Source organism: Rhinatrema bivittatum, chromosome 3 (assembly GCF_901001135.1).
Source record: "Rhinatrema bivittatum chromosome 3, aRhiBiv1.1, whole genome shotgun sequence".
NCBI lineage: Eukaryota > Metazoa > Chordata > Amphibia > Gymnophiona > Rhinatrematidae > Rhinatrema > Rhinatrema bivittatum.
The window spans coordinates 338746842-338766458 of NC_042617.1; the positions used below are offsets into that span (position 1 = coordinate 338746842).

General features: G+C 40.5%; 1 protein-coding gene across 9 annotated transcripts in view; it reads left to right on the plus strand.

Moving 5' to 3' along the window:
* The window catches only part of ASCC3 (activating signal cointegrator 1 complex subunit 3), a 1498074-nt gene that overhangs the window by 651951 nt on the left and 826506 nt on the right, over positions 1 to 19617 (plus strand). For all 9 annotated transcript variants that reach the window (XM_029595363.1, XM_029595357.1, XM_029595354.1 and 6 more), the window contains one exon: positions 8769 to 8840. In XM_029595363.1, the coding sequence (XP_029451223.1) occupies positions 8769 to 8840 (72 nt within the window). The remainder of the gene's footprint in view (positions 1 to 8768; positions 8841 to 19617) is intronic.

Sequence of the window (19617 nt, forward strand, 5' to 3'; positions counted from 1 at the left end):
AGCCTTTAAAGTGAGAGAATTAATGTGCATTAATGGCCTCTGTAATCACATCTTAGTAGGTCAGCCTCTTTGTCAGTGACGTGTTATGTGATGTGAAAAGTTTTCATGTTTCATTCATATACATTGCGTTATTTGTTGCAGTGTAGAAAAGGACAGTGAAATGTTCAAAAAATATAGTATTGCTTTAAGTATGTCTATGTGAGGCTGAGATACTAACATGAAAGCCCTAGTCATCTGTGGGACTTCCATATTTTCAACACCCAATTGAGAAAAAAAATTGTACTGCACTCAGAGAAAGCATAGAATCCTCTGAGAGCTACTGACCTCTCTTCACAAAGTGTCATAGTAATCGTATAGTAATCGTATGGACTGATTTAATTCTGAAGTGCTTCTTGGAGTCCTAACAAATCCAATTTGATTGCAAGTGTTCCCTTTTTAATACATGGAAGGAGAACATTACCAATTGTGCATCTGTGGGAACTGTGCAAATGCAAATCTCATTGAGGTGTCAGCTTCCTGGTGGTTACACTTCTGAAGAGTGCATTCTTTTACTTATATTTTTTTAACTTACAACAAAATGTTGAAATTGCTTGACTGCCGTCCAGTAACTCACAATAGGTAACTCCTTCAGAGAGCAGATTAAATAATTTGGTTTGTTTGCATCCTTTCTCAAGAAATCCTAGCTCACCTTTTTATTTATTTATTTATTTGTTTTTCTATACCGGTGTTCGCTTTTACATATCACATTGGTTTACATTCAACAAAAGAGAGCAGGAAATCGGACGTTTCTTTTGTCTAATACATTGACCATTTGTAACATGGAAATGGTTAACAAGGGAGAGGAATGCAACATGGGGATGGTTAACAAGAGAGAGGAACTTTAACAAGGTCAAAGTGTAGGAGCTTTTATCATACATTAACAAGGTCAAAGTATAAGAGCTCTTACCATACAGTAGTCAGGCGTATGATTTACGTCTTACAATTAAAACACTGGCGGAAGGAATTCTATTTTACAGTGGTCAGGCTCAGAAATTATATCTTACAATGGAGTCTCAATGGTTAGTGAGAGGGTAACAGAATATTAAGGGTGTATTTCGGTTAATGGGGGGCTGGTTGTTGCCTGGGCTGGTGTTTTTTTTTTTTTCCTATAATCATGTTCCCAAACCTTGCATTGCTCATACACAAGATTTTCTATTTCCATCATTGTAGATGTCCCACACAAGGTTTACTTATTTCAGTGAATGTTTTATGTACATTAATTTCAACATACCTTTTCAATAAGCTGAAATATTCTCCAAATGGTTTCAAAGATTTTGATTCCATGATGTGGACAACTGCTGGTCCATCATATATTATGATATTATCAGGCTTCCTCTTGTTGAGAAGGCTCTGTATGTGATCAGGGGGAGTACTAACTACTTTTAGTTCATTCACATTCTGCACAGTTGTTGCATTATATAAGGGTTTCATGATCCATTCCTCTTTGTTCTTTGACCAGAGAGATGGATCAGAGGAAGAGCAGTAGATCAGTGCTTCTCAAACCTGTCCTGCGGGACACCCAGCCAGTCAGGTTTTCAGGATATCCACAATTAATATACATCAGAAAGATTTGCATGCTTATGTCTGCAGGGCTTGCAAATTGACAATATAAGAGGGAAGAGAGAGTAACTGAATCATGACAGCATCAAAATCAAAATGCCAGGATTCTGTGATGCAAAAAACATTTGGCTATTCATCATACAATAAGTCAATCACATTCACTTTTTTTCCTAATTACTTGTACATCAATAAGTACAAAGAGAGAAAAAAACAGTAGGAGGAGAAGACATAGAAAAATCACAAAGAAGAGAAGACAAGAAGCAGGGTGAACAGTAAGTATGTTTATATGAAAGATGGCATGTACCTCTATTTTGACCTCTGCCTATCAACACAGAAATTGTTACAGGCAAAGATTGGGAAGCAACAGGGAACATGCAAAAGTATTAGTCTGTATTAGAAAAATACTACTAGCAAATTCAGGTTCCTGAAAGGAAGTAGAAAAAGTTGAAAGCTATACTTTGTTGGCTTTCCCTTGAATTATTATTTTGGATTTTTTTTTTAGGTATTAATGTTTCTGTATTATGCTTTGTCTAATTGTTGTGTTTGCATTTATTTGTTTTATATTTGTTTTTACTGAATATGTTCTGCTGTAAACCACCTAGTGTCGTTTTTGTTTTATAGACGGTATCTAAGAATCTTTAAATAAATTAATTTTCCCCAAAAAGACAGTTGACAACCCACAAGACAGAGATGGCAAACAGTGAGAAAGTAATGTACAATCCACATCAGACAGTATTGCTGAGAGATTGCAGAACATAAGTTTTATAAATAAACAACACCTCCACCCACATTTGGCATATACGAAGGAGTGCATAAAGGAGCAACTCCTTTGTCATATTGCTTTGTGCATATAGCAACTATGGCATTGACTCCCAGGACTTACAGTAACCACCTGGTGATGCCATGAAGGGGTGGGGTAAATCATAGAGGGTGATCTGGGGAAGGAGCAGCGCTGGAAGGAAAACTAAGTCAGCAGCAGGAATGGGAGAGGGCTGCAGGTCAGAGCAGGGCAGGTTGGCAGACCACATATGGTATCAGCAGGTTCTAGTATGCCACGGCTGACACCCAGAACTTACACTGGCCACCCAATGATGTCATAAGAAGGCAGGGTCACTCATATAATGTGTTCTGAGGGAAAGTAACAGTGGTGGAAGGAGAGAGAAGTACTTTGCCATGATGGTAATCACAAAAGACAGCAGGTCAGCACAGGGAAACAGTAGCTTAATAACTGTAGACAAATTACTTTAAACAGTACAGGTTTTTGGACTGTACATAAGAACATAAGATTTGTCATACTAGGTCAGACCAAAGGTCTATCAAGCACAGTTTCTTGTTTCCAGTAGTGGCCAATCCAGGTCACAAGTTCTTGGTAATATCCCAGAAGGTTGATGGAGTCTATGATAAATAATCCCAGGGATAAGCAGTGGATTTCCCCAAGTCTGCCTTAACGGTTATGGACTTTTCTTCCAAGAACTTGTCCAAACCTTTTTAAACCCAGCTACACTGACAGTTTTCATCACATCCTTTGGCAATGAATTCCAGAGCTTAATTATGCATTGAGTAAAAAAAAATATTTCTCTTATTAGTTTAAATGTATTACCTAGTAACTTCATTGTGTGTTCTCTAGCCTTTGTTCTCTTTGAAAGAGTAAACAACTGCTCCACATTTACTCTTTCCACTCTACTCATTATTTTATAAATCTGTCATATCTTCCCTCAGCTGTGTCTTCTCCATTCTGAAGAGTCCTAAACTCTTTAGCCTTTCCTCATAGCGGGATCATCCCATCTCCTTTATAATTTTGGTTGTCCTTCTCTGCACCTTTTCTAATTCTGTTATAACCTTTTTGAAATGTGATGACCAGAGTTACAGTATACTGTTTGTTGAAACAATTCAGGTGGTGGTAGCATTCTCAGCTAACCATATCTTTCTCCACCACCTGCTTCAGCAACACTTTTTTGTATTTTGTATTTTATGCTTTTTGTTTAATCATTCCTCAAATGAACGCTGTAAGCAGATGGTGTGTCACAGAAGAATCACAAAACAGAAAAAAAAAAAAGAGAATCAAAAAGATATTTGCACGGATGAAAGTAAAACAAATATTTGTTAATGTAATGAGACCAAGTGTGGTCTTCACTTGAACTCATTGCGATCGGGAAATCTGAAGCAAAGCAACTGTTATTTAAGACAAGTTCCCCTTGATGCAGGGCTTTCTAAACTGCCAGCTGACGTCAGGGTTTTGGGTCTTACACATATTAGAATTTTCCTACACCTATACTATCAGGAAAATGTTTGTGCTTAGCTATGTAAGAAGTGGTATTGCACCTTCTCAGAAAATTATATAGTGAACACAAGAGTTGGTGAGATAATCTATTTCTTTATTTTACGAACTTGCAAGTACGGGTGTCATACAGAAGTAGGCACACCCACAACGCTAAAACATCTTACTATTGTACATTCGCTTATCATTTTACTCCTTCCCATCTCAGGATGCTCAACCTATCTGATGCCTTCATTTCAGTGTTCTCTCTGCTTCAGGCATCTCTCATGCGTTTCAGACTTCCAAATATGGGGTATCACACTTCTGTGGTCTGTTTCAATTTCTTCTCCTTACGTTTTACTTAAACAACATATTCTAATGCCAAGTTTCAACTTTCAATTTTAACCTAAAATTGGATGTACTTTTGCTGCGAATTTCATCCTGTCTGCCTATAACATTGCTTTTTGGAAAAACACACACATGCTGTTCCTAAATTGCAATTTTTCTTGTTAGTTTGTACTGCTATGAAAAAGTCTTTGTTAGAATCAGGTGCAGGGAGGGATGTGGGAGGAGATACAGACTTACACATTCCTTTCCTTGTCTGTAACTATATGTGCCAGCCTAAGCATAATAAATAGTGCTGTGTGGTTAGTGTTTCTCAGCAAGAAGGGGGGGGAGGGGGGAAAAAAGGGGGGCTAGCTGAGTTTTGCAGCTCGGCCTTCTACAGCTTCTAACTAGAAGTTTCTTTACCAGAAATTAGAATATACGAGAATAAAGCAATACAATTCTATTTCTATATTGTACTACCATCTGTAATAGCAACATTAGTGAGCCCTTGCTCACAGCTATGACCATTGTATTTTTTTATTTGTATTTGAAAAATTTGAAAACTCTGTACCTTTGAATTCTTTAACAACGTAAGAGACTTTGTTCTACCCTTCTGGGTTGCGTGGATGAGTGAGTGAGAGGTCCAGGCTATCTCTGAATGAAGTTGAGCACTTGTCCCGGCTTGCTCATGCCCATTACATTGTTTTACACTTGCTTGTGCAAAAAATATCTGCTGATTCTCTTTTTTTTTTTGTTTGGTATCTTGACACTGAGATAGCGTTTTGGACTTTTTTAGCTCTTGTGTTTCAGAAAAGAAACAGGAAAAGCTATATTATCCGGCACTCAATTAATTGGCCTCTAGCAGATTGGCAGGTTTTTCCCTGTGGGACTGGCTAGGGGGAAGGAACTTCCACATGGTGGGGAGCATCACGCTGCCCTTTGGCACCACCCTGACGTGGGCCTACTGACTTCCCTCACCTTTAAATGGTGACGTAGGAGAGGAGGGAAGAGTGGCAGCATTAGCCCCTCCGCCCCAATCCCCATCACTCACAGAGAGCAAACAGTCTGACTGGGAATAAGTATGCCTTGATCCTTTTTGTAAAAAATGTTCATTTCCATCTTCTAAGAGGAGGATGTTCCACAGTTCAGATACTATCACAGAGAACTCTCTCACTCTAATATAGGTGAACCTCATAGCTAAGACTGTAGTAACTTCCAATAAAAATTCTTGGCTTGAACACAGTTCTATTCATTTCTTAAATACTAAGGTCAGGCTAACTGGTCTGCAGTCAACAGCCTATTCCTCACTTCTTTTCTTGGAATAAAAATGTATTCTCCAGTCTTCTGGAATCGCTTCCATCTTCAGTGAGCTATCAAACAAGATTGTTAGTACTCCTGTAATCCCTTTCCCAAGCTCTCTTAATGTCTTGTGATAATATCCCATCTGTCCCTATTGCTTTGTCCATTTTGTTTTGCTACTGCTGTTCAGACTCTCTTCTAGAAATGGACTGACATTCATCTCTTTCCTTTGTGCTGCTTTCATTTATCTGCAGTTCATCAGCAAGCCATTCTTCTGTGAATACTAGTCAAAAAGTTTTCACACTGTATCTTTTTCCCCAGTACTCTTCTTTTTGTTTCTTTTCTCTGTCTTGCAGTCCCATGCTGAATTTTCAGTTTTATTTTCCCCATCAGATAAGCATGTCACACACATCCATTTCACATACACTTGCGTCAGTGGTACTCTACATTTGCTATGGCCACAAAAAAAAAAAATCACTTGAAACTGAACATTTCCTGGCGTGTAGCCAGATGGACTCAGAACAAGTGGGTATAGTGTGCTCGTGCTAGCAGTTGGAGATGGATCTGACGTCAGCACGGGTACATATACCACCACAGGAAGTGAAGCAACTCAGTAATTTCCGTCTCCAAAGCAGTTTGGAGCGCCTGCACGCTCGCTGAGCGTGTTTTCAAAATCTACGCGGACATGAGAAGACTACTGTCAGGGGAGCCTCTTCCCCTGCCTCCTCTCAGGGACCTGCTTCATCAAGGTCCCATCCTCCACTAGGATCCGACTCAATTCTCTCTTACGGTCTGGCCATTGAGAGGGCTAGACTGAAGAAAAGAGGTTACTCAGAGCCGGTGATAGATACACTCCTCCGAGCTCGCAAGTTTTCCACATCCCTCACCTACATAAGGATCTGGAGAGTATTTGAAGCCTGGTGCGACACTCATGGCACCAATCCACATGCGACCACAATTCCTATTGTTCTGGATTTCCTGCAGGATGGGCTTCAGAAGGGTCTCTCCCTAAGCTCCATCAAGGTTCAGGTGGCTGCGCTGTCTTGCTACGGTCCCAGGAGGGATGGCAAGACCATTGCCACGCACCCAGATGTTTCCCGCTTCCTGAAAGGAGTCAAGCATATTTGTCCGCCACTGAAGTGGCTGGTGCCCCTGTGGAACCTCAACCTAGTTTTGGATTTCCTCGCGGGATCCACCTTCAGACCCCTTCGGGGCCTGTCTCTCCGTTCGCTAACTTTGAAGATGGTTTTCTTGCTGGCAGTGTGTTCCGCACACCGCATCTCAGAGCTACAAGCGCTGTCCTGCCGTAATCCCTTTCTCAGAATCACTCCAGAGGCTATCCATCTTCGCACGGTTCCCTCTTTCTTACCTAAAGTAGTCTCACAATTTCACCTCAACCAAACCATATCTTTGCCAACTACGGCGGGGTTGAAGAAATCAGAAGAAGGGTGTTTGCTATGCCATCTCGACATCGGCAGACTGCTGCCCAGATACTTGGAAAAGACAGAAGCAGTACGAAAGACGGACCATCTGTTCGTCCTCCACAGCGGGAAGAAGCAAGGGGAAGCGGCCTCTCGGCCCACCATAGCCCGCTGGATCAAAGAAGTTATCAGAGCGGCCTACGTAGAGGCCGGGAAGTCACCACCTCTGCAAGTCAAGGCTCATTCCACCAGAGCGCAGGCGGCCTCTTGGGCAGAATCTAGGATGCTGTCGCCCGCGGAGATATGTAAGGCGGCGACATGGTCCTCCCTCCATACCTTTTCCAGATTTTACCGTCTGGATGTCCAGGCCAGGGAGGACACAGCATTTGCGAGGGCAGTCCTACGCGGTCCTCAGGCAGCCTCCCGCCCAGTACGGGAGTAGCTTTTGTACATCCCACTTGTTCTGAGTCCATCTGGCTACACGCCAGGAAATGTTGAGATTACTTACCTGATAATCTCCTTTTCCTTAGTGTAGACAGATGGACTCAGCATCCCGCCCAGCTGCCGGTATACATGGGTTTCACCGATTCAAGGTAAGCCATGTCCTTTCTTACACGTGAGCGTCCACTCGGCCAAGTGTCGACGCCTTCCGGTTGGAAGCGCTGGCGGTCTCCAGCTATTATCAATCGGTCAGGGGAATCCTGTTTCACTAATTCATTGATCGTCAGTACACATATATCCATAACAGCTTTTGCAAGGAAGATTACTGAGTTGCTTCACTTCCTGTGGGGGTATATGTACCCGTGCTGACGTCAGATCCGTCTCCAACTGCTAGCACGAGCACACTATACCCACTTGTTCTGAGTCCATCTGTCTACACTAAGGAAAAGGAGATTATCAGGTAAGTAATCTCAACATTTAAATATTCAAATTAAAAACAGGGTTAATGTACAAAAGCTATTTCTTTTTTAATAGGCTGCATACATTTATGGAGTGTTATACACCTAGGTTACCCCAATTTTCAAAGTAAAATGTACACTTTCACAACTATAACTATTTAGTTCACATTGTTTTGCTGAGATAATTTACTCATGTACTTTTTAATTATAAGAAGTATGTGCATAAGTCCCAACCCCATCCTTACATCATCCCTTGGGGTGCCTCTCTCATCTGTGCATAAAAAGAACACATGTGCAGTGTGTATATGCATAATTTTATGCATATATTTTTTGCATAATTTTCTAAAGGGCTATTTCTCTGGACTTAGCTGTATTTTACCTACAGAAGAACCTTTGAAAATTATCTTCTAACAGAATAATTTTAAAACGAACATAAGTGAGCGCCCAATCTTAAGAGATTGCTCAAGAAAACATACTTTGCATATCTTTCTTAGGAATTTTCCAGCTTTTGCATGCATATGTAGGCGGATTTTAAAACATGCATGTGCAAGGAACAAGCCAGTTTTTCCAATTAGTCCACCAGTTTGCCCAGTAATTATCACGGTCTTCAAAACTCTCTGGTGCTTCATCCTGCACACCCCCCAGTTGACCCAGACCCCTCACCCTGTCCTGTAAGCCCTAAAACTCAAGATCTGCAGACTACTTCCTCATCTGGAGTAGCAGTAAAGTTGCACAGATAAGCCGACGTATGCCAAGGTCTCCAGTTTTAAAATACGGAGTTATGCAAGGAACTGTTGGCCCAGCATCTTCCCTTTTCTACCCTCTTATTTTTGATACACACCTTTAAGAACATAAGTCCTTTTCTGAGCTAAAATACATAAAATAAGTACAAACAAATGTTTTGTTTCAGATATGACAACATGCTTGATATCCAGTTGATATTTATGCTAATTTTTATCTACCTAGGTGCAACAGCTACATGATATGGAAGAAGTGTGCTATGACAACGTTTTGAAACAGATCAAAGCTGGGCATCAGGTACAGTAAATTATGTTTAAGTAATATGGCTAAAGAGTTTGCATTTGGATTTCTGCAAAGATGCATTTGTTAAACAGAATGGTGTTTGCATTTTTACTGGCTTCATTTAATTTATTTAAATATAGCTTTACTTCTGAATGTATTTTAAATTAATATTGCAGTGCTATTGCATATATATTCCTTGAAGTTGAAAGGCAAAGTACTACAAGAGAAAACTTGTTCAAACCACTGTTCTCTGGTACCTGTTGTAGTTTGCTAGCTTATGGAATGTACTCCGTATACTTATGCCCGTTTGAGACAGACACCTGGTATCTTTAGCAGAAATACAATGAAAAGATAAGTAATTATGCAAAAAGATTTTCCTTGCTTTCAAATGGTTATACTTTCCAAAAGAAACAATGTAGGGATCTTTTTTAATTTTTTATTTATTTAATGAATTTTATATACCGTCATCCGGAAACATCAAAATAACAGGGATAAGGGGGGTTAAACAAGGGATGCAAAGTACAAACTGTTATTAAGCATAGGGGATTACATGTGTAAGGATTTAGTTCCGTTTTTTGTTTCATTTCTTATTTAGGAAAACCTAGACGTGATGAATTTCATTTAGTTATTCATGAGGTTGGATTGGAGGGCGATGATGTTGTGTTGTTCATTGGGTGAGTTGGTATGCTTTGTTGAACGTTTTTAACTCCTTTTTGAAGGTTTTTAGGTTTTCTTGAGTTCTGAGCTTAGTCAGTAGGGAGTTCCAACGTTTTGGGCTACCAAGGGAGATTACTCTTTTTTGGGTTGAGGTGAGTTGATTTGAGTGCGTTGGTGGTGTTTTTAGGAGTCCCTTATTTGCTGATCTAAGGTTTCTGCTTGGGGTATGTAGTTGTATGTAGGGGCTTAGCCAATTTTCTTGTTCTTCATATATAATTTTATGTAGGATGGATAGGACTTTGTATTCAATCCTGTATCTTATTGGTAGCCAATGAAGTGAAATACATGTTGGGGTAATGTGGTCATGCTTTTTTGCTCCTGTGAGGATTCTTCAGCTGCGTTCTGCAGAATCTGGAGTGGGCGAATGATGTTTAGCGGTAAGTTGAGAAGAAGAGAGTTGCAGTAGTAATGACTTTTGAATTTAATGCAATATATCCTGTTTTGTTGCAGAAATATAGAACATTTAGTCAAAGGCTAGTTATGAATCTCAATATTTCCTTAACTCTGCATTATCTCATTGCTTTCTCCTGCTACCTTTATATTGGGAATAAGGGACTATTGTGGTTTTTTGCCTTGGCAGTTTCCTCCTCTTTTCGAATGCCAGCCCAGTCAGACCTGGCCTCTGTTAGGGTATGGCATCATAAACTGCCTGAACTGTCTGAGATTTTTTTTTTCCTTTTATACCCTCCATTTCAGTACAGCTATCTCTAGGAGCAACAAATTGCAGCTTACTTAAGAATGTTATTTCTGGCCACTAGATGTCGAAGGTGAGCAGTGGCTGTGAATGCTGCCTGGGGAGCAGAGGCCTGGCCTTGGTAGAGAACCCAAATTGTTTGCACTAGATTGGCCTGGGACTTCATTATGAATGCATATTGCACTTCTTGACATCAGACAGTGGCACTAGGTTCATAGTGGCTAAGTGATAGTTGTTTCAGGTAGGCAGTGTGTAATCTTATTTTTTTCAGTCTTCTGCTGGCACCATTCCAGTTCCGGATTCCATTTTTGCTTTGTGTTATAATGAAAATAATTTAAGATTATTTCAAGAATGGTTAGACAACATTAGCTCCCTAATAGAATATATTTTGGAACAAACTTTTTTTTTTAAAGAGTGGGGAGAGGGCTTTTAATTCTCGTTTTTAGCAAACTCTTAAGCTCCCTTTCATCTAGTGTCAATGTTAGGCAATGTTCCATGATAGTGGAGGAGGTGTAAATGGAGGAAAAATTTAATTTAGCATTTTTTAATTCCTTTCCTAAATCTTGTTCATTATCTGAATTAATGACTTAAACCATTAGCCCTCAAAAATGTCACCTTTCTGTCCATAACTAGAGCCCCTGCTTTCCTGTAGCAGACTTTTCAAAATTCTGTGGCATTTATGTGGCAAATTAGCATAATTTTGCAAAAAAGTTAACACATGTATGTTTGTTTTTAAACAATATTTAAACTATATATAATATAAAATATATGAGGTACAACAATCAAGTGTATTAAATTGACATATGTTGCAGATTTTTAACTTTCAAATTCTACTTTTGCTTTGAATTGAAATAGTGCAACAATGCTTTTTAAATTTTTTGAAAGTCCTTTTCATCTTTTCAAGTATATGATTTTGCAAAAAAAAGTGTGCTGAAAATGCTCTCAACAGCAGTTTGTCATGCTGTTAATTAAACAGAAATATTTGTGTACATATATCTGGCATATGGTAATGTAGTAATACAAGTTTGAAATTTTGAGCTGCCATCAAGGCTCCTATGAATTGAAATGTATGCCCTCTTTGCCAGCTATTGGACAACAGCAGTTTTGGATCTCTTAAAAGTTTCCAGGTCTTTATAGACACATCGAAACATGACGGCAGAAAAAGACCATATGGCCCATCCAGTCTGCCCCCTTCCAGGTTCCTTGCATTTATCCCCTGCATTATTGAATTCAGATACTTTTTTTTGTCTCTACTACCTCCACTGGGAGGCTGTTCCACACATCCACCACCACCTCTATAAAGAAATATTTGCTAAGATTACTCCTAAATCTACCCCCCTTTCACCCTCATCTCATGACCTATTGTTCTAGAGCCTCCTTTTCATTCAAAAAGGTTTACCTCCAGTGTATGGAAACCTATGAGATACTTGAATGTCTTTATCATATCTCCCCTATCTTGCTTTTCCTCTAGGGTATACATGTTTAGAAATTTGCCTATCCCCCATACGCATTATAACAAAGATCACTGACCTTTTTAAAGCCACCCTCTGGACCTGTGTATATCCTTTTGAAGATGCAGTCTCCAGAATTGTACATAGTGGGGCGGATTTTAAGAGCCCTGCTCGCCTAAATCCGCCCAAATCCGGGTGGATTTAGGCGAGCAGGGCCCTGCGCGCCAGTGAGCCTATTTTACATAGGCCTACCGGCGCGCGCAGAGCCCCGGGACTCGCGTAAGTCCCGGGATTTTCGGAGGGGGCGTGTCGGGGGGCGGGACCGAGCGCAGCGCCGTTTTGGGGGCGTGTTGGGAGCGTTTCGGGGGCGGGTCCGGGGGGCGTGGTTACGGCCCGGGGCGGTCCGGGGGCGTGGCCGCACCCTCCGGACCTGCCCCCAGGTCGCGTCCCGGCGCGCTAGCGGCCTGCTGGCGTGCAGGGATTTACGCCTCCCGGAGGGAGGCGTAAATCCCCCGACAAAGGTAAGGATGGGGTTTAGACAGGGCCGGGCGGGTGGGTTAGGTAGGGGAAGGTGAGGGGAGGGCAAAAGAAAGTTCCCTCCGAGGCCGCTCCGATTTCGGAGCGGCCTCGGAGGGAACGGAGGTAGGCTGCGCGGCTCGGCGCGCGCCGGCTATACAGAATCCATAGCCTTGCGCGCGCCGATCCCGGATTTTAGCGGATACGCGCGGCTCCGCGCGTATCTACTAAAATCCCGCGTACTTTTGCTGGTGCCTGATGCGCCAGCAAAAGTACGCCTATTTGCGCGGTCTGAAAATCTACCCCAGTATTTAAAGTGAAGTCTTATCAGGGACCTATACGGGGCAATATCAACTCCCTTTCTCTGCTGACCATTCCTCTCTCTATGCAGCTAAGCATCTTTCTGGCTTTTACCATCACTTTATCCACCTGTTTGGCATCCTTAAGATTATCATATTCAATTACCCCCAGATCCTGCTTTTCCTTTGAGCTTAGAAGAATTTCACCTCCAATACTGTATGTTTCCCTTGGGTTTTTGCATCCTAAATGCATTACTCTGCATTTTTTAGCATTAAATCTTAGCTGCCAGACTTTAGACTATTCCTCAAACTTTGCTAGATCCCTCCTCATGTTTTCCACTCCTTTCTGGCTGCCCACCCTGTTACAGATTTTCGTATCATTGGCAAAAAGACAAACCTTTCCTGACAACCTTTTCGTTATGTCACTTACAAAAATGTTTAAAAGAACCGGTCTAAGGACCGATCCCTGAGGCACTAGTAACAACCACCTCCTCAGAGAAATCTCCATTTACTACTCCACTCTATTTGGGAATTATATTCATATTTGGTATGATTTAAGGGATCTTTGAGAGATCAAACATTCTACCGCTTTCTCCGTTCACACCAGTCTTGCCCTTCCTTTCCTCCAGGCTGTTTGCCAGGTGATGGACTGGAGAAAGAGCAGAGAGATAGCTGAGACAGAATTAAGAGGTGGAGAATCTTCAGGAATGTTGATTGTGTGAAGGCTTGTAAATTGTGCAGCAAAGGCTAATTAGGTGGTTTCATCTGATGCTGTACAAACATGGGAGCCTGGGGACATTGATTTATTTATAATATTTATATTCCTCACCTTCCCAATGTTAGTTCTTTGTGCATCACAAGAAAAAGTTCATAATAAATAAAACATAGTAAGTAGACAATATAAATACACAAATCATCTTAAAAAAAAAAGCAATAAAATACTTCAAATTCAATTATTTCTAGGCTTCCTTGAAATAGAAAGCCTTAAGCTTCTTCCTGAAAGCTTTGATATCTTCCTCTTCCTGCAGCTTCACTAGAAGAGAATTCCATAAAATTGGCTCAGCATAAGAGACTGCTTGTACACTTGTAACTTACAATGAATATCCTTGAAGTGAAGGAATAGCAAGCATCTGTGTTCCCAATGAACCTAATGCACGAGTATGGATATAAGTCTAAACACACTTTGTATTTACTACTTCCATATAAAATGTGTGTTTAATAAGTATTTTAAATTGTGAGTATCATTTTATAGGCAGCCAATGAAGGCTGCACAAAATTGGAGTGATGTGCGCAAAAGAATTCAGTCCCAAAAGTAGTTTTGCAGCCACATTTTGAATTAATTGCAATGCTTTTATCTAGGGGAGAGGGGGAGGAGAGAGCGAGAGAGAGCCTCTGTGGAGGCTCACTTATATTTGAACTTTTTCTACCACTGTAAGAGGGGGCATTATGAACTCAGGGTGAGGTTTGTGGGGTGAGATGGCTTTTGGGGGGTGGGGCAGTTTTACATGCACAATCATATGTGCGAACAGCAAACTTACCATCAGTGAAGACTTATTGTGATTTGGAGTGATGAAAGTTGAAAGAAGAAAAGATTTGTACCATGTTCTCTCTACTTAGCTTGATGAATATGTTACCTAGCTGCAATCAAGCTAGGTAGAGAGTAAATGTTGCAGATCTACTTTTCTTTCACCTTTTATCATTCCAAATCACATTAAAACTTCACTGATGGTAACTTTGCTGTTCGCACGTATGACTGTGAATATAAAACTGCCCTCCAAAACCCATCTCACCCCACAAATCTCACCCTGATGCTCTCTCTTACAGTAGTATAAATAGTTAACTTTTTTGTGAGCCTCTACAGAGTCAGTCTCTCTCTCTCTCTCTCTCTCTCTGTGATGTGGTATCAGGAAAATTAGCTAAACCACACCCCTTCTTTTATCACTATATTTATAGCAAAATGATGAATCTACGTCTTAGAATTTATAGCAAAATGATGAATCTACGTCTTAGAATCTACGTCTTAGAATCTACGTCTTAGATTGTAAGCCCTATCGGGCTCACTGTACAGCTTTATACTGTTTTGTTTTACAGAAACTTCCAAGTTCCCTCTTTCAAAGCAGTCAACGTTCCATCCAATCAGTCCTCAAACAAAGATCTTTAAGTTTGAAATCTTTATTGTAAAGCTAATTAATAACTACTTACAAAAGTTGGTTTCAAACGTCTGTGCCATAGGCAGAGATCCTTGTTAGCTGGATAAGGCAAGGGAAGGAAGGTGCAGATTCTTGGGGTGCAGGGAAAGAGATCGTGGGGTTGAAGCTGATTTGTCTTATTATTAAGCAGTAGATGGAACGTAAAAAGCTGTTCTGTAACACGGTTACAGGCACGTAAAACAGCTGCTGGCTTGGCTGGGACTAACCCACTGTCACGGCAATGAATACCGGAGCAATCTCCTCAGCTGAGGTAAGGGCGAGAGCCAATAGGAGAGAGCCCTGGACCCAGTGACTCAGGAGGGAACCTGAAGGGAGGGGGCTTTTGTTAAAGGCATACTCCCTTTTATAGGCAGGGCTTTCAGACTTCTCTGCTGGGTTACCAATGGTGTCACGTTTACTATGAAGGAGGGGCTGTGGTAAACATAGGTTATCTGTCCCTGTTCTGTCCCCATTAATGGGGACAGAACAGGGATATATATATATATAGGGAAATACCTACAGTATCTAAATGTAATCTGCTTTGAAGTGCATGAAAAGCAAAATATAAATAAAATAAATAAAATATACCAATAAAACAAGGATTTAAAGGTGGTAAACATTTTCCTACCCACAGCATTTTCATGTAACTAGTCATTAATCTCTTTCATGCGATTTTGAAGTCGTGGTTCGGGAATGGCCCCATCAGTGGAACAGGGAATAAAAAAAGCTGTATATTTTCTACATATATAAAATATATTAATTCTAGTAATTAAAGAATCTTTCCCGGACGGAGCAGAGAAGATTTTTCTTGAAAGAATTACTGACTAGCCGAGCTGGATTACCTTTTTGCTGGGGTGGAGGAGACGCGTTTTCCTGGCCCCTGGAGCCCCGCCCACGAATCGACGACGCCAACGTCATCAGCTTGGGACTGGCAGTACAAAAGCTGGTCTCCCTCGGCGCGAGTCGCCACAGATTGGAAAATCTAGCTGTTTGCTGACGTAATTTCAGCGCTCCTGTCTTTCATTTGTCCTAAATAGGATTTCTTTAATAATGCCGCACAAAAGAAAGGGGAAGGTGAGGGTCTATTCACCCGAACCCTCACCAACCACAGGACAGCGGGTAATCACTGAATTTGCGTCACCCATTCCATTAGGGACAACGAGCCCCGCTAGCGGTGTGGGAAGAGGAGTCCCTTCCCCGCTTGGGGATATATCGCTGTCCCCACCAGAACCACGATTACCGCCGAATGCTACCTCAGCGTGGACAGCTGGGCAAGTTGAGTCGCCAGTGCAAACTGTCACAGGAGCGACTTCATTGGGTGGACTGCCAGGAAGTTCCGCGAAAGTGGAGGGATCACCCGATGCCTCGAGCCCTTTTGAAGCTGCAGCAAGGAGTGAGTACCGAAATGAGGATATGTTGCAGAGATCTAGAACAGCTGTGGGTGGAGGAGAGGGAACGGGTGGCCTAGTAAGAGGTCCCATAGAGGTGAAAAGACCGACGGAAATCACAATAGAGTCCCTTTGGGACTTGGTTGCGGGGTTAACTATGGCATTTAATGAGCAAGCCCAAAAAACTGAGGAAATCTCACTCAAAATGGACTCTCTTGACAAGCAATTACATCTGAGGGGAACAGAACAATCACAAGAATTACAGCAAGTAAAATTAGAGTTAAAACAAATGTCTGATATAAATGCTATATGTGTGAAAGATCAGGGGGTTTTAACAAGACGACTAGAATCAGTAGAAAATTATCTCAGACAGCTAAACCTAAGGGTTTTGAATTTCCCGAAAGTGGTGGGGGAAATTCCATTACTAACTTTTAAGAGATATCTGAAGGAAATTCTACAGATCCCAGAAGAACAGATACCATCTGTAAAAAAGATTTTATTTTTAAGACAAGGACAGAGCCAAATACAGATATCCCCAGTAGGGGATACTGGGAATTTCAACAACTTATCTCAGTATTTGGAAAGTTCTGGACTTGAAATTTCTGAAAGAACTGTACTCTTTGTCTCTCTGTTTTCAGAGTATGATAGAGCCATGATAATGAAACACTACTTTAAAGCAATTAATACAACATACTTGGGTGGATTAATCCGTATGTTTCCTGATCTCTCCAGGGTTACACAACTACGCAGAAAATCATTTATAACTATGCGCCCTGAAGTTATAGCTCTTGGTGCAAATTTTCTTCTGCGTTACCCCGCAAGATGCGTAGTAAAGCACTCTGGGAACACTTATGTCTTCTTTAATCCAGAACAGTTAAGGGGCTTCATAGATGCCAGAAAGGAAACCCCTATAACCTAAAAGATCTGGTTCTAATTTATAAATGAATGGGTTGTTAACAGAGTGCTAGCTTAAATTTTTCTTAACCACTCCTTTTCTTTTCTCTGTTCCTCTCCCATGTTACTTAGAAAAAAGGGGATAAATATTTTCGTTTAAAAATAATTGTATATTACAATTAATGTGGTGTAACATTTTTCTTTTGAATATTCCTCCTGATTGAATGCAAAGGGTTCTTTGTGTATAAGTTGTAAAATTGAATAAATAAATAAATTAAAAAAAAAAAAAGAATCTTTCCCAACTATTGCACATAAAGGTTAAATAAGACAGCAGACAGGGTGGATCCTGTAAATGTATCTATTGAGAGCAAGTGTCTCCCACATATCTTCACTGTTTCTGACCTGTCAAAAAGGATCCAAACCATGTTAAGATAACCACCCCCTAACCCTATTTGTTTAAGACAACCAATCAATATATTAAGATTGTCAAATGCTAATGGCATATCTAGTTGCATTAATATGCCAGATTTACCCTGGTCGAACCTAGTATACAATACAGTTAATAAGGAAAGAAGCAATCGCTCAATACTTTATGCTTCCAGAAAATCTTCAAGTTCTTTAAGAACACATTTTTATAATATTTTCACTAGTGTTAGCAGAGGCACAGTTAGCCTAAAGTTTGAGACCAAATCTAGAGGCAATAGAGAATTTGTTTGTATAGGTCTAACTGTGGCTTCCTTTAATTGACAAGGTACGATACCTTCTGAAAGTGATTTATTTACAGTCAGCTTAATAAACATAAGTGTGGTCCTTAAGTCCGTGTACAATTGCAAAAGGGCATGGATCTAATAATGAGTTTGTTGCATGCAATTCACCAATTACAGATTTAATTTCCATACTGAAGATATCACTAAATATTGAACATTTCTCTGCAATGGAAACCTCTGCTGCTGGTATCTCTTCAGGTTTTTGTGTGTTGAAAAGACTCCTTTACTTAACTAAAGCCTGCATTGGGTGAAGCATACATGCCAGCCAAGTAAATTGCTTGGCAATTCTAGCTTCTAAAATAATGAGAATTTCCATGCAAATCCATGCCCTGTCAGCTATTGCAAACCCATAGGTAGCCCTTTTGCAAATCCTGGGGCTGCCATGGATTTCCTGCAGCCCTATTGAAGATTCATGTTTCTCCCATAGTAATCTGTAGTTAGCTCTGTACTTGCACAGTGCCACAGAGGTCAGATCCCACTAGTGTATTACAAAAGGCAGAGAGCTGCAAAAAATTGCTCATTGTATTCTAAATACATACAAATACATACATATAAATGGCAGAAAAGGACCATCCAGTCTTCCCAGCAAGCTTCTTATGGTAGTATCTGCTGTGCCGTGCAAGTTACCCCTATGATCCTCTTAAAGGTAGAAACTGCTGCTCCATGCAGTTATCCACAAGCCTTATGGTTGACCTGCTTTGCTTTATGGACTTGGCTGTAGAAGCAGTCTTTTGTTTTTTTTCTTTGTCTACGCATTAGTATCTGACTGCAAAAAGGTCAGGGCTTATGTTGGTTGTCGCTGAATTCAATTCCTCTTTCCTACCACTCCTGCCCCCCCCCACCCCTTCCTTTGAAGCAGAGAGCAATGTTGCAGTTGCATCAAAAGCATCAAGACCTATTGGTTAAAGGTAGTAACTGCCGCACCAGCAAGTTATCTCATGCACCCTTAATCCCATGCCTTCTGGTAACAGTAGTAACTGCTACTCTGTACCCTCCCTTTGTCTCTGTACAATGTTGCCTACATCTGGTATGGACTATACAAATGATTAGTAATAAAAACTGGGCCACTGCTGTATGTGAACTTCCATGTATACTTTCCAGAAAATTCTGAAAGTCCATTCCTTTGAGGCCATGCATGGTCCCATAGTCTATATGTGTGACTGACTGATCTGTTTCTCTTCTGAAAAGATATTTTATGGCTCTGAGCTGGCCCATTTACATTCATGTTCATCCAGATCTCTGCTTTTTGGCCTCTTGGCACATCCTCCACTATAGGTTTGAATGGAAGTTGTGCTCCCTTTCCTTCATGGCATGATTTTATTGTGGGGAGCCCCACCCCCATTCATAGCCAGTGTCACTACAACAGCACTAATAGCTCTTTTCCAATTTTTTTGTCACCTGGTCAAAAACCATCACTGACCCCTTGATCTGGATAATTTTGTTAAAGTAATTTAATAGTATCACTTTACAAACAGATAATACAGAGTCTGAACTGTCATAGTTTTCCAAGTAAACTTTTATTTCAGATGTGTAAAAAGTAATTCTTTTAGAAATTACCTAATTTTTAAATGTTTTGTTTTAGTAAATCACTATTACATAAAGAGACCCAATCCTCTTATTTAGAATAAATACAATGTTTTAATAAATAGGAAATTTATTCATATACAGATATAAATATTATACAGCTTTTGCCCCACAAATATAAACATCGAACATCTATTACCACTGAGATCATGCATACAGTATAACAAAATCTACAATATCCAATTAGCACATACAAAAAAGTAAAGATAAATTTATCAGATCCTGCTCAGTTATTTGCTGTTACACTAACCCTTTCAATTTATTTCCGTTTACAACACCAGTCCCATGTTTAT